This window comes from Canis aureus, chromosome 11 (assembly GCF_053574225.1).
Source record: "Canis aureus isolate CA01 chromosome 11, VMU_Caureus_v.1.0, whole genome shotgun sequence".
Lineage (NCBI taxonomy): Eukaryota > Metazoa > Chordata > Mammalia > Carnivora > Canidae > Canis > Canis aureus.
In genome coordinates this window covers 65841244-65857614 of record NC_135621.1, presented here as the reverse complement: position 1 = coordinate 65857614, position 16371 = coordinate 65841244, and the positions used below count along the sequence as shown (strand labels likewise).

Sequence of the window (16371 nt, the reverse complement as noted above, 5' to 3'; positions counted from 1 at the left end):
TCTCTTCCAACTGAGCTAGCCAGATGCCCCTAGAAACTATACCTTTAAATTTTTTTTTTAATTTTTATTTATTTATGATAGTCACAGAGAGAGAGAGAGAGAGGCAGAGACATAGGCAGAGGGAGAAGCAGGCTCCATGCACCGGGAGCCTGATGTGGGATTCGATCCGGGGTCTCCAGGATCGCGCCCTGGGCCAAAGGCAGGCGCCAAACCGCTGCGCCACCCAGGGATCCCGAAACTATACCTTTAAAAGTTCATTTTAGGGAAGCCTGGGTGGCTCAGCGGTTTAGCGCTGCCTTCAGCCCAGAGCATGATCCTGGAGTCCCTGGATCGAGTCCCACGTCAGGCTCCCCACATGGAGCCTGCTTCTCCCTCGGCCTGTGTCTCTGCCTCTCTCTCTGTGTGTCTCTCATGAGTAAATAAATAAAATCTTTTTTAAAAAAAGTTCATTTTAATGTATAATAATTTAAATAAAAAATTTAACAAAAAATGTATGAGAGCTATATAAAATTTTATAAGGCAATATTATCTCAGCTTTGTTTTTAAAAATGCATAATAATAAGTATAGGAGCTAATTATCCAGGTGAGAACTCTGGATATTTGAATTATGTTAATGTTTTTTTCCTGCAGTTTTTAAATTTTTCTACAGTTATAGATTACTTTTAAAACTAGGAAAATAAAATTTATTTAATAGGAAATATTTTACCATACATATTAATAGTCTAAATCCCAGCAGTTTAAGAGACTCACTTTGTTCCTATTACTTCTTTTGAAAATCATATATGTAAAACATTTTATTTGTATCTTAAATTTGAATTTAATTGTTCAAAAATGTCCTATAAATTATTTGATGATGGGAAAAATTGAAAACAATTTTCATTGTTTGTAACATTATGGTATTTAAACGATTGTATTGTTGAAAGGTTCCAAGGAAATGTTTTTATTACATTTTTTAAAACTTCAGAAATTTGCAAGTATTCAATATTAACTCCATCCTTTCTTTTTAATCTCTTTTTTCAATTAAAAAAACAGACAAGTACTTGATGGAAGAAATGAACTTGAAAAAGACACTCGTGCTGAATCTTTGATGACTAAGACCTGCAATGAAGAAGGTAATGGTATCCAAATTACCCAAAATATTTAAAGCATAACAGAATAACAATGTTATAACTGGCAAGAGCTTCTAGTAAATGAATAAAAATAAGTCCTTGGGCATTGCTAGTTAGTGTGTTATAAGATGGTTCTTGGATAATATAATGTAAAATACCAAGCCCACTGATTTTAGCAAAGGCTCAATTTTAGTGATCATACAATAAATTTGGGGATCTTGCTAAAATGTTGATTCTCATTGAATAGGTCTGTAGCAGAGCCCATGATGCCCAATTTCTAACAAGCTCTCAATCATGTGTATGCTGCTGGATTGGAGATTATACTTTGAGAAGCCAGGCTTTGTAGGCCATAGAAAATTGGCATGATTCTTGCCTAATTTAGTAAGAAAGATATGAACATAGTAAGTTAGACTATAAGTGGTACCCCCAGAAAAGCATGAGGAGGTAAGAGAGCAATCACTTCCAGCCAAGATGTTCAGCTGAGCAGGTGGCCTTCACAGATAAGAATATCAACATGCAGAAGAAACTATATGAGAAATTACAGAAAAAGCACAAATAAAACATAGATGACTGTGTGTGAAGGAACAAAAATGGTTAATATTTGAATGTCCTCACTATGTCCCCTTTTCACTTTTCTCTAAGATGAATCTTAGCTTGGCCTATTTATTTTCTTACCTTGCTCTCTGAAAAATGGGTCACTGCTACTTACTTCTTTGAGACTTTGAAATGCAAAATTTGGTACAAAAAAAAGATACAAAGAAGGACAAGAGAGGCATGTGGAATTATGAGACTTTATATGAAGTTTTGTGGGGGTTTTTTTTCTGCAGAGCCCAGACCTATGCTTCCTTCAGCATCTGAGGGAAGTGGACAGGAGAAAAAAAGAACTGTTAAGAAGGATTGCATAGTTCCAGGCTTATAGCACTTACTTTACTGCTATTGTTTTATAAACTGAGGTCTACCAAGTGTATGTCACAAAGCCTATACAATATATGGTCCCAACTCCAACCCAAAGTACTATCATTTCAACTCTTCAGTTTTTCTCATCTAAAATCTCAAAATTTCAATGGAATGATTCCTATAAAGGATGAGCAGTTAAATAAATAATTTAAACCAACGCTTTGGCATTAGTAGTTTAAAGATAAATTATTTCCTGTAGAGAAAGAAAATGGCATTTTCCTATTTTGTTTTCCTTTGAATTTGAAAAGAAGTGTGAAGTGAATAGCATTCAACAAAGCCAGCAGCTAAGGGATGGCTAAACAAGACGGCAGAACAAGAGGTCTCCAGCCCTCATTCCCCTGCCAAAAAAACATGAATTTGGCAAACATCCACAAACAAAAGTGCCACTATGGGAGCTTCAAAATACAGGTAGGAAGTTGTAACACCACAGTAGAGCCCAAGACAGAGGACTCTTTGAGAAGGCATACCCCTGCCCCAGGACCTGACTACAGACCCAGGAGCAGCTCTATTACCCCATGTACATGTTCTAGCCCCACCCATCCATTGTCCTGGTACCAGCCCTGCCCCCCAATGGACTTGAGGCAGGGATGACACCTCCCTGTGACCCTAGCAACAAGCCCACTGACTGCTGATCCAACTGTAGACCTAGAAGCAACCCCATAACCAGCTCCAACTGCTCAAATGTGATCCCAGAGTCGGTCTTGTCCACCCCGGGACCTGGGAGGAGACATGCCAATCTGTGTCCCAAGTAACAGGCCTGCCAACTATGGACTCAGAAGTAGCCTACCCACCTGGGTAACCAACACAAACTATGCCTGCTGATGCCCCCAGTAATAAACCAGCCAACCACTGACCTAACTGTAGACCTGGAAGCAGCCCCGTGATCTGGCCCTAGTTCTGCTCAACTGTACCCCTGGAGGCAGGCTTGTTTCCTGGTGACCTTCAGGAGTAGGTCTCTACCTCCCAAAAACACTCTGTAAAGAATAGAAGAAGTTCTTGCTCTTTTTGTTGCACAGACATCAGTGCAAGGCTATAAAGTCACAAATAATCAGGCAAACATAACACCACCAAAGGAAACTAAAAAGTTCCAGTAACCAGTGCCAAAAATGGAGCTCCATGAACTGCCTGACAGAGAATTTTAAAAAAAATTATCCTTAAAAAGCTCAATGAAGGGGATCCCTGGGTGGCTAAGTGGTTTGGCGCCTGCCTTTGGCCCAAGGCATGATCCTGGGTCCTGGGATCGAGTCCTACATCGGGCTCCTTGCATGGAGCCTGCTTCTCCCTCTGCCTGTGTCCCTTTCTCTCTCACTCTCTCTCTCTCTCTCTCTCTCTCTCTCTGTGTCTCTCATGAATAAATTAGTAAAACCTTAAAAAATATATTTATAAATAAATAAATAAAAAGCTCAATGAAAATAAATAAAAAATAATTTAAAAAAATAAAAAGCTCAATGAGCTAAAAAGAGCACACAGATAACTAAAGAAAATCAGGAGAGCAATACATGAACAAAATAAACTCAGAAAAATAAATGAAAACAAAAACCTAAAAGTTAAAAGTAAAGAAATAAAAATTATTTTAAATAAGGAGAAGGGCCTCTGGGTGGCTCTGTTGGTTAAGCATCTGCCTTTGGTTCAGATCATAATCCCAGGGCCCTGGGACCAAGCTCCTCATCGGGCTCCCTGCTCAGTGGAGAGTCTACTTCTCCCTCTGCCCTTCTCCGCCATCTCCCTACTCATGCTCTCTATCAAAAAAAAACAAAAAACAAAAAACAAACCAAAACAAAACAAAACAAAAACAAAAAAACACTGAAAGAAAAAAATTGCCAAACAAGAATACTTTACCTGGCAAAACTGTACTTTAAGAATAAAAGAGTAAGAGTTAAGATGGCAGAGTAGTGGAGGACCCTATATTTGCCTTGTCCATCCAGCATAGCTAGATACATATCAAATCATTCTAAACACCCAGGAAATCAATCTGGGAACTGAGAGAAGAAACTGCCTAACTAGAGGGAGAAAAGAAGCCACAACTTGAAGACTAGAAGATGCAGAGGTGTGATATGGGGGAGAAAGGAATCACGAGAGCTGCAGAAGAGAGGGAGCCCTGATCAGAGAGAGAGGACAGAATGAATAGAGTGCAGGGCATTGAACAAGAAAAGCACTTCCCTAAAACCACTGATAGGGAAAATGAGAGTGGCTGATTTTTCCAAGTTTTTAGAAGTAGCAGAGCTCAGAGACTAAAGTTTTAGAAGTCTGCAACATCTCCAGGTAGAGCCTGGTGGGTATAGAGATGCTCCTGTGGAGGAGGGCAAAGGCTCAGGAGCAGACAGTGAACAGTGTGCTCTGAGGATCCCCTGGGTGGCAGTGGGAGACAGTTCTCCTTCTAGGAATGTATTTGGGAGAGGTGGCACTGCCTCTCTAGGGACAGAAGAGCCTGTGGACAATATTGAGCTGCCCCGTTCATTAGCATATGAGCCAAGACACCTGCTGAGGGCAGGTCACCTGGGCTTTGGCTTCTTGCTGCACCTTACCATAAACTCCAAGCCTCCTGCACCTTTGTGTGACTGCTCTTATGGGACAAACTAGCACCAGCCACAGCTTGGCCAGACCCTCCTCCGAGGATCAGTGTGAGTCTGTAAGGCACTAAAATTTGGAGTTTTGAAACACAGACAGTGTACATGAGATAAAACCCAGGAGCACCGCATGACTGGGTGGGCAGACAACTCAGATAGGTTGAAGGCAGTGATCTGAGGGATGCCTGGGACACCTCACGAGAGGAGATTGTCTGCTCTTCTGTGAGGGTTTCCTGAGCAGCGGTGGGTATACATTCTACTCTCTGAGGACCAGAGAGCCCACTGATGCCATTCTTCCCCTTCCTCTGCCATCAGCACAGAGGGACTTCAGAGCAGCACAGCACCCCACAGTGGAGGCTTGAGCCACTTATACCAAGCCCTACCCCTCTGCACTCTGCAAGTCTTCTGAACTAGGGCAAGTGTGCCTGAGAGTCAGAAGAGTAGTGGGCCTCTCCCCCAAAAGACCAGCACATCCTGCATACATCCAGTCTACTCACCACAGAGTGCTGCAGAGCTTCAGCTCTAGGAGAAATAGGATCTAGCCTCTTTTAACAAGTAGACCTAAACTAATGAAAATACTAACCACTGCAGGCAAAGAGAAACTCTGCAGAGAACTGACCTAAGGTAAAAAGTAACCAAAACACAATAGCAGAATGCACACAGCATACACCAGAAACACTTCCTGAAGCTCCAGGACCTGGACATTATAGGACCTCTTAATATAGCCATTACTCTCAGGAGCGGGAAACATAACAGGCTTTCATAACACAGAAGACAGAGACCTACACAAAATCCCAAGAGGGAGGAATTCACCCCAAAAAGAAAGAACAAGAAGAGATAATGGTCAGGGATCTTAATCAAAATGTGTATAATATGCAACAATCAGAAGGATACTAACTGAGCTTCAGAAAAGTATAGAAAACACAAGAGTCCCTTAGTGCAGAGATAAAAGACCTAAAATCTAGTCAGGCCAAAATAATAATTAAAAATGCTATAACCAAGATGCAAAATGGACTGGATGTAATGACCACAAAGATGGAAAAAAACAGAAGAATGAGTAAGTGATATAGAAGATAAAATTTTGGAAAATAACAAAGCTGAAAAGAAGGAAAGAAAACTACTTCATCATGAATGTAGACTTATGGCATCAATGACTCTGTAAAGTGTAATAACATTCATACCATAGGAATCCCAAAAGAAGAAGAGAGGGAAAAGGGGACAGAAGGTTTATTTGAGCAAAACCTCCCTAACCTGGAGATGGAAACAGATATCCAAATCCAGGAGGCAAAGAGAACTCTTATCAAAATCAACAAAAGCAGACCAACACCAAGACATATTGTAGCAAAATTTGCAAAATACAGAGATAAGGAAAGAATCCTGAAAGCAGTAAAGGAAAAGAAAACTCTAACCTACAATGGAAGACAAATAAGGTTAGCAGCAGATCTCTCCATAGAAAGTTGGCAGGCCAGAAGAGAGTGGCATGAAATGTTCAATGTTCTGAATGCAAAAAATACTCAACCAAGAATAATTTATCCATCAAGGGTGTCATTCAGAATATGAGGAGAGATACAGAGTTTCCCAGACAAATAAACTTAAAGCAGTTTGTGACCACTAAACCAGCCCTACAAGAAATATTTAAGGAGATTCTCTGACTGGAAAGAAAGAACAAAAGCAACAAAATCTAGAAAGGAACAGAGAAAATCTCCAGAAATGCTGACAAAACAAGTAATAAAATGGCACTAAACACATATGTATCAGGAAGCATGTAAATGGAGTAAATGCTACAACCAAATGGCACAGGTTATCAGAATAGATTAAAAAAAAAAAAAGACCCAATTATACGCTACCTACAAGAGACTCAGTTTAGACCTAAAGACACATGCAGATTGAAAGTGAGGTGACAAAGAAATATTTATCATGTTAATGGAGATCAAAAGAAAGCCAGGGTAGCCATACTTATATCAGACAAACTACATTTTAAACTGAAGACTGCAACAAGAGATGAAGAAGGACCACCTTATCATAATGGAGTGGTCTATCCAACAAGAAGATCTAATAATTATAAATATTTATCGCCCAACTTGGGAGTACCCAAATATATAAAACAATAACAAACATAAAGAAACAATTGTATTAATAATAATACAGTAATAGCAGGGGACTTGAACGCTCCACTTACATCAATGGAAAGATAATCTAAGCAGAAAATCAATAAGGAAACAGTAGCTTTGAATGACACACTGACCCAGAGACACTTAACTGATATATTCAGAACATTTCATCCTAAAGTACAGAATACAAATGCTTTTCAAATGAACATGGGATTATCCAGAATAGATCACATACTGGATCACCAGCCAGGCCTCAACAAGTAAAAAAAAGATCAAGATCATACCATGCATATTTTCTGACCACAATGCTATGAAACCAGAAGTCAATCACAAGAAAATATTTGGAAAGACCACAAATATATGAAGGATAAAGAACATTCTAAAAAGAATGAATGGGTTAAACAGGAAATTAAGAAACACAAAAATACATAGGAGCAAATGAAAATGAAATCACAACAGTCCAAAACCTTTGGGATGCAGCAAAAGTAGCCATAAGAGGGAAGTACATAGCAATACAGGCCTACCTCAAGAAGCAAGAAAAGTCTCCAGTATACAACCTAACCTTACACCTAACGGAGCTAGTAAAGGAACAGCAAATAATGCCTAAAGCCACCAGAAGGGAACTAATAAAGATAAGAGCATAAGTAAATGATAAAAAGAACAACAACAACAAAAAAAGGTAGAACAGATCAATGAAACCAGGAACTGGTTCTTTGATAGAATTAACAAAACTGATAAGCACCTAGCCAGACTTATCAAAAAGAAAAGAGAAAGGACCCAAGTAAGTAAAATCCCAAAGAGAGCAGAGATATAACAACCAACACCAAGGAAACACAGTCAGAAGAGAATATTATGAAAACTGTATGTTGACAAATTGGACAACCTGGAAGAAATCAATCAATTCCTAAAAATATATAAACTACCAAAACTAGGGATCCCTGGGTGGCGCAGTGGTTTGGCGCCTGCCTTTGGCCCAGGGCACGATCCTGGAGATCCAGGATCGAGTCCCACGTCGGGCTCCCGGTGCATGGAGCCTGCTTCTCCCTCTGCCTGTGTCTCTGCCTCTCTCTCTCTGTGACTATCATAAATAATAAAAAAAAAAAAAAAAAAAAAAAAAAAAAAAAACTAAAACAGGAACAAACAGACAGCCTGAGTAGACCAATAACCAGCAAAGAAATTGAATTAATAATCAAAAGTCTCCCAGGAAACAAAAGTCCAGGGCCAGATGGCTTTGCAGGTGAATTCTACCACTTAAAAAAGTGTTAATTCCTGTTCTTCTCAAACTTTTCCAAAAAATAGAAATAGAAAAAAAACTTCCAAATTCAACTGTAAAGGCCAGAATTACTTTGATTCCAAAACCAGACAAAAATCTCATTAAAAAGGAGAACTATAGGCCAATATCCTTGATGAACACGGATGCAAAACTTCTCAACAAGGTACTAGCAAATCGAACCCAACAATATTTTAAAAGAATAATTCACTAGGATCAAGTGGGATTTTTTTTCTTTGGCTGCAGAGGTGGTTCAATATTGACAAATCAATTAACCTGATATATCACATTAATAAAAGAAAAGATATGAACCATATGATCCTCTCAATAGATGTAGAAAAAGCATTTGATAAAGTATAGCATCATTCATGATAAAATCTCTCAACAAAGTAGGGATAAAGGGAATATACCTCAACATCATAAAGGCCACACATGAAAGACCCACAGCTAACATCATCTTCAATAGGGAAAAACTGAGAGCTCTATCTCTAAGGTAAGGAATAAGACTGGGATGTCCAATTAAAACACATTTTACCCATCATGTTAGCAAAGATGTGGATTGTTAGGTATCCAAAGAAATAGCATTTTTTTGGCCTCGTAAATTAATATAACCTTTTTAGAGTTTAAGTTAGCAATATCAATTAAAATTCACAATATTCTGGGTTTGGACCCAGGGCTTCCACCTCTAGAAATTAATCCTAAATAAAGAGATGGACCCAAGGCACCTTGGTGGCTCAGTGGTTGAACATCTGCCTTCGGCCCAGGGCATGATCCTGGAGTCCTGGGATCAAGTCCCTACATGGAGCCTGCTTCTCCCTCTGCCTATGTCTCTGCCTCTCTCTCTGTGTCTCTCATGAATAAATAAATAAAATCTTAAAAAAAAAAAAAAAAGACTGGGATGTCCACACTCACCACTGTTATTTAACATAGTACTGGAAGTCCTAGCCTCAGCAGTCAGACAGCAAAAAGAAATAAAAGGTATCCAAATCAGCAAGGAAGAAGTCAGTCTTTCACTTTCACAGACAACATGACATAAGAGCATGAGAAGAAGAGAGGCAGAGAGAAAAGCAGACTCCCCGCTGAGTAGGGAGCCCGATTTGGGGCTTGGTCCCAGGACCCTAAGCTGAGCTCAAGTGCTGAGCTGAAGGCAGCACTTAACCAACTGAGCCACCCAGGCATCCCATGACATGACATTTTACATAGAAAAGCCAAAAACTCCACCAAAAAAATTATCAGAAATGCAGCAAAGTCACAGGACACAAAATCAACCTGAAGAAATCCATTGCATTTCTATATACCATAATGAAACAAGAGAAAGAGAAATCAAGGAATTGACCCCATTTACAACTGCACCAAAAACCAGAAGACATCTAGGAATAAATCTAACCAAAGAGGTAAAAGATCTGTACTCTGAAAACTAGAGAACACTTATGAAAGAAATAGAAGAAGACACAAAGAAATGGGAAAACTTTCCATGTTCATGGATTGGAAGAACAAATATTGTTAAAATGTACTACCCAAAATAATCTATACATTTTATGTGATCCCTAGCAGTTTTCACAGAATTAGAACTAATCATCCTAACATTTGTATAGAATCACAATAGACCCCTGATAGCCAAAGCAATCTTGAAAAAGAAAACCAAAGCTGGCGGCATCACAATTCTGGACTTCCAGCTCTATTACAAAGCTGTAGTCATCAAGACAGTATGGTGCTAGCAAAAAACAGATGCCTAGATCAATAAATGCCTAGAATTTAAAAACTCAGAAACAAACCCACAATTATATGGTCAATTAATTGACAAAGGAGGAATGAATATACAATGGGAAAAAGACAGTCTCTTCAACAAATGGTGTTGGGAAAAGTGGACAGCTGCATGCAAAAGAAGGAAACTGAACCACTTTCTTACATCATACACAAAAAATAAACTCAAAATGAATGAAAGACCTAAATGTGAGCCAGGAGACCATTAAAATCCTGGAAGAGAACGCTGGCAGCAATCCGTTTGACTTCAGCTGTAGCACCTTCTTACTGCACACGTGTGTAGAGGCAAGGGAAACAAAAGCAGTGAACAACCGGGACCTTCATCAAGATAAGAAACTTCTGCACAGTGAAGGCAACAATCAGCAAAACTAAAAGGCAACCTACAGAATGAAAGAAGATCTTTGCAAATGACGTATCTGATTAGTTGGTTAGTTTCCAAAATCTATAAAGAACTTACCAAACTCAACATCCAAAAAACAAATAATCCAGTAAAGAAATGGGCAGAAGAGAGCTGCATGGAGAGCTAAACTGAGTGGACATGAGGTGCATCTACCCACAAAACCCCATGTAAAAAATGCCTACCAAATGCTTTCTCATTTGGACCCAGACTCCAATTTCGGAGTCTGGCAGCTGGATCCCCTAGGAAGAGAGGTTTTAAAGCAGTAAGAAGAAAACATTTCAATTTGGAACACTTACTTGCACCTGGAAATGGGGAATGGACTGTCAGACCAGACTTCTATCTTATCCAGCCTGCCTTCATTTCAGTCCTCTCACATTGTTATTTGGGGTTTGGACTGTGGTAGAATGACAACTCTATTATATAGGCTGCAGTTCAATGAATTTGTAAATGCTGTACCTACCAAAGGATTTAACACTGAAAAAATTAAGGCAACCTTGGGAAATTCTAAAACAGTCACTTTTCACTTCTGGGATGTAGGTGGTCAGAAGAAATTAAGGCCACTGTGGAAGTCATATACCAGATGCACAGATGGCATTGTGTTTGTTGTGGACTCTGTTGATGTTGAAAAAATGGAAGAAGCCAAAACTGAACTTCATAAAGTAACCAGGATATCAGAAAATCAGGAAGTCCCTGTACTTATCATTGCTAACCAACAGGACCTGAGGAATTCACTGTCTCTGTCTCAACAAATTGAGAAATTGTTAGCAATGGGTGAACTGAGCTCATCAACTCCCTGGCATTTACAGCCCACCTGCTAAATCATAGAAGATGGACTAAAGGAAGGACTTGAGAAACTACATGATACGATGATTAAAAGAAGAAAAATGTTGCGGCAACAGAAAAAGAAAAGATGAATGGTGATCCTTTTTATATCTGTGTGGAGTAGGTTTTCTCTGGTCTGATGTTGACAAATGGAAGAGTGTCTATAGCCTGGTTTGTCTGCCTGCCCTCCTGGATGCTGATAAAGCTTTGTTTTGTTGGACAATCCAATGCCCAGCTCTTTTGCCTTGTGGAAGATGAGTAAATGGAGTGCTTCTTAAAATGGTCTCTTCTCCTTACCCCACAAGGCTTTTAGTACTACCATTCTGGGAAGCCAAGTGTGGATAGTTTACTGACCATAAAACAGTTGTGGAAATTTGACCTGAAGTTAGTGAAATAAAACTTTGAAGAGTGTCTGCCTAGTATTTTGTCCTTACATCTTGTGGGGGGAAGCCTTTACAAGGAAATAGCATATAAGGCTTTGTATGTTAAGATAAAATGCTAATGAATGGAAATGTTAAGGTAGATTAATATATATATACAGTTATATCGATCACTTTAGTCCAACCAGTAAGGGATACAGAAGAAGTGTTTGCTTTTTTAAGTTTTGGCCAAACGAATTTTGACATTTTTCTGGAATCAAATGATGTGATGCTATATCTTAATTCTAGACAATGTTTAAGTTGGTCTAACTTAAAATAATAAAAATAAGATATTGAGGGCCAAAAAGAAATGTAAATGGGCAGAAGACATGACTAGACATTTTTCCAAAGAAGACATAGAGATGGCTTAACTAGTACATCAAAATATGCTCAACATCACTCATCACCAGGGAAATACAAATCAAAACTATAATGAGATACCACTTCACACCAGAATGGCTAAAATTAACAACACAGGAAACAACAGGTGTTGGTAAGGATGCACAGAAAGGGGAACCCTCTTACACTGTTGGCAGGAATGCAAACTAGTGCAGCCACTTTGGAAAACAGTATACAGGTTCTTCAAAAAGTTAAAAATGGAACTACGCTATGACCTAGCAATTGCACTGTGAGGTACTGACCCAAAGGATACAAAAATACATATTTGAAGGGGGGCACATCCATCCCAATATATATAGCAGTATTATTAACAATAGCCAATGTATGGAAGGAGCCCAAATGTCCCTCAACTTATGAATGGATAAAGATGAGGTGGTGTGTACACACACACACACACACACTGGAATATTACTCAGCCATTCAAAAAGAAAGAAAGAAATCTTTCCATTTGCATGATGTGGATGGAGCTAGAATGTAAAATAAGTCAGTCAGAGAATGACAAATGCCATATGATTTCACTCATATGTGGAATTTAAGAAATGAAACAAATAAACATAGAGGGGAAAAAAAAAAGAGGCAACCCAGAAAATAGACTCGTAACAATAGAGAACAAACTGAGGGTTGCTGGAGGGGAAGTGGGCAGGGGAATGAATTAAATGGGTGATGGGTATTAAGGAGGGTACTTATGAAGAGCACTGAGTGTTACGTCTAAGTGATGAATCACAAATTCTACTCCTGAAACTAATATTACACTATATGTTAACGGACTAGAATTTAAATAAAAACTAAAAAACAAAACTTTAAAAAAAAGAATAAAAGAGAGTTTTCCAGATAAACATAATCTGAGGAAGTATATTACACCAGTTCTGCCTTACAATAAGTACTAAAGAGAGTTCACCAAAAAAGCTAAACAGTTACATGAAAGCATATGAAAGTACAACTGTTACTGTTAAAGGAAATACTGTAATGGTGGCATGTAAAGAACTTTTAACACTAGTACACAAAATTAAGACAAATGTAATAAGTATAACTATAACCACTAAAATGAAACACAAAACAGAAGTAAAATCTGAAATCAACTAAAAGTTTGTGTTAGAAGGAAAGTGTACACATTCTGTACATAACTGAAATTAAGTTTTTATTAGCTTAAAACAGACTGCCTTAACTAGAAAATGTTTAATGTGGTAACTACAAAAAGCAAAAGATATGATAGCTGCATCAAAGATAAAGAGAAAAGAATCAAAGAATACTATTACCACTATTGCTACTATAAATTCATCAAGTAAAGGCTAGTGAAGAAGAACATGATCAGTACAAAACAGACAAAACCAGTTAATGAAATGGCAATAGTAAGTCCTTTGCTATCACAGTAATTACTTTAAATGTAAATGGGATAAACTCCTCAATCAAAAGAGACAGTGGCTGAATGAATACAAAAACAAGACTTAAATATATGCTGTCTACAGGAGACTCACTTTATTTTTTTAACTTATTTAAGAAACTTCTACACCTAATGTGGGGTTCGAGCTCATGACCAACAGTCACAAGCTCCTGCAACTGAGCCAGCCAGGCACTCTGAGACTCACTTTAGATTTAAGGACACACACAGCCTAAAAGTGAAAGGGTGGAGAAAGATATTCCATGCAAATGGTAGCCAAAAAAGAGCAGGAGTCATTATAGTGGACAAAATAGACTTTAACTCAGAAACTATCAGGAGACAAATTAAGAATTCTTTTTTGGTGATGAGCACTGGGTGTTATATGCAACTGATGCATTTAAGTTGTGAAAACTGAAACTGAAACTAATGATGTTGGCTAATTGAATTTAAATAAAATTTTTAAAAAAGAATTTTTTTGAAAAGATAAAATCAACATTACATAATGATGAAATGGTCAATTTACCCAGAAGATGTAAGAATTACAAATAAAAACCCAACATCAAATATAAACCTATCAGTATATATTAAACAAACAGTATATGTTAACCAAACATTTATAGATCTGAAGAGAGAAACAAACAACACAATAGTAGTATACTTTAATACCCACATCTTTATAATGGATAGATCATCCATAGACAAAAAAATTCAGTAAAAAAAAGAAAATGTTAGAACTGAATGACCCTATACACCAAGTGGACACTAAAGACATACAGAACATTCCTAAAACAGAATATTCATTCTTCTCAAGGACACTTGGAACATTCTCCAGGATAGATCATTTGCTAGGTCACAACCAAGTCTTAACAAATTTTAAAAGGCTGGAATCATTTGAAATATCTTTTCTGACCATAATGGAATGAAATTAAAAATGAATAATAAAACAAAAACGAGAAAATTCAGAAATACTTCAAATTTTAAAAACATAAACATCTATTGGGTCAAATAAGAAATCAAAAGGGAAATAAGAAAATACCTCTAAACAAACAAAAATGAACACACACATACCAAAACTTATGGGAGGCAGCAAAAACAGTACTGACAGGAAAGTTTATAGCCATAATCTTTTTATTTTTAAAAAATCTCAAACAATATAACTTCATACCTCAAGGCACTAGAAAAGAAGAAGCCAATCACAAAGTTGGCAAAATGAAGAAATAATAAAGATTAAAACATAAATAAAAAATAGGAAGACAATTTTCAAAAATCAATGAAATTAAGAATTGTTTTTTTGGAAAAGATAAAGTCACCAAACCATACTACCTACCAAGAATGAATCAAGAAGAAACAGAAATCCTGAACAGACCAATAACAAAGAAGGAAACTGAAGGAGTAATTATAAACCGTCCAAAACAAAAAAAGCCCAGGATCAGACACCAATCTCCCCAAACTCTTCTAAAAAAAATCAAAGAAGAGCAATTACTTACATTTATTCTAGGAGACCAACGTCACTCTGATACCAATGCCAAAGACATCAGAAAAAAAAAAGAAAACTACAGGTCAATATTTCTGACAAACATAGATTCAAAAATTCACAACAAAATACTAGCAAACTCAGTTCAACAGCATGTTAAAAGAACCATACATTGATCAGTGTGATTTATCCCTGACACACAAGGATGGTTCAACATACAAATGTCAATAAATGTGATATACACAGTAACATAACAAAGAATAAATTTCACATGATCATCTCAATATACACAGAAAAAGCATTTCACAAAATATAAGACCTTCTAATGATAAAGAAAAAAAACTCTCAACAAATACAGTATCAGAACACACTTCAACATGGTAAAGGCCATTTACAAAAAGGCCACAGTGAATATCATACTCAACAGTGAAAAGCTGAAAGCATCCCATTTAACTTCTGAAACAACGACGTTTACTCTCCCCTCTCCAATTCAACACAGTACAGAAAGTATGAGGCAGAACAATTTTTTTAAAAAGTAGAAAACTTTGAAGCCTCCATAAGAAGCACTGTTATGAACCAATACATAAATTCAGTAAAGATACAGGATATAAAATCAACATACAAAAATCAAAAGGAAATTTTAAAAAACAGTTCCATTTACAATAATATCAAAAAAGAATGAAATACTTACATATAAATTTAATCAGGGAGGTAAAATACACTGAAAATTACAAAGCTTTGATGAGAGAAATTTAAAAAGAAACAAATTAAAAAAAAAAAACAAATAAGTGAAAGGACACCTCATGTTCATGGACTACAAGACTCAGTATTGTTAAAAAGTCCCTACTTCCTAAAGCAGTTTGTATATTCAACACAATCTCTATCAAAATCCCAGTGGCAGGGTGCCTGGGTGGTTCAGTCAGTTAAGCATCTAACTTCAGCTCAAGTCATGATCTTGGGATCCTAGGATGGAGCCCCAAGTCAGGCTCCCCACTCAGTGGGGGAATCTGCTTTTCCCTCTCCCGCAGCCCTGCGCTTGCTTGTGCTCTATTTATCTCATTCTCAAATATATAAAATCTTTTTTTTTAATCCCAATGGCATTTTTTATAGAAATAGAAAATTCTAAAATTTATTTGGAACTAAAGAAGACCCCAAATAGCCAAAGAAATTTTGATCAAGAAGAATAAAGCTGGAGGTATCGCACTGCCCAATTTCAAAACATATTACAAAGTTAAAATCAAAACAGGATGGTACTGGCATGACAACAAATATAAACTAATGAAACAGAATAGAGAGCTAAGTCCATGCATCTAAGGATCAATTGGACATCATCAAGGATGCCATGAATATGCATGGGGAAAAGACAGTCTCATCCATAAAGGCTGGTGGAAAAATTAGAAATTTACAAGTAAACAGATGAAACTGGACCTTGTCTCTCTCTGTATTTAAAAAAATCAACTCAAAATGGATTAAAGACCTAAACTTGAAGACTGAAACAATGAAGTCTTTTTTTTTTTTTTTTATTATTTTTTTTTATTGGTGTTCAATTTACTAACATACAGAATAACACCCAGTGCCCGTCACCCATTCACTCCCACCCCCCGCCCTCCTCCCCTTCTACCACCCCTAGTTCGTTTCCCAGAGTTAGCAGTCTTTATGTTCTGTCTCCCTTTCTGATATTTCCCACACATTTCTTCTCCC

At 37.4% G+C, this 16371-nt stretch overlaps 2 protein-coding genes across 10 annotated transcripts in view; both read left to right on the top strand.

Annotated features, from left to right (window-relative positions):
- The window catches only part of WDPCP (WD repeat containing planar cell polarity effector), a 426161-nt gene that overhangs the window by 379475 nt on the left and 30315 nt on the right, over positions 1-16371 (top strand). For all 9 annotated transcript variants that reach the window (XM_077915604.1, XM_077915602.1, XM_077915603.1 and 6 more), the window contains one exon: positions 1033-1112. In XM_077915604.1, the coding sequence (XP_077771730.1) occupies positions 1033-1112 (80 nt within the window). The remainder of the gene's footprint in view (positions 1-1032; positions 1113-16371) is intronic.
- LOC144323099 (ADP-ribosylation factor-like protein 4A) lies at positions 10383-11373 on the top strand. Its single transcript, XM_077913222.1, has one exon. It carries the CDS (start codon positions 10487-10489, stop codon positions 10994-10996), a length of 510 nt encoding a protein of 169 aa, XP_077769348.1. The 5' UTR covers positions 10383-10486; the 3' UTR covers positions 10997-11373.

Coding starts and splice junctions, on each gene's coding strand:
- LOC144323099 (XM_077913222.1), top strand. CDS start 10,487: ATGGGGAATGGACTGTCAGACCAGACTTCTATCTTATCCAGCCTGCCT.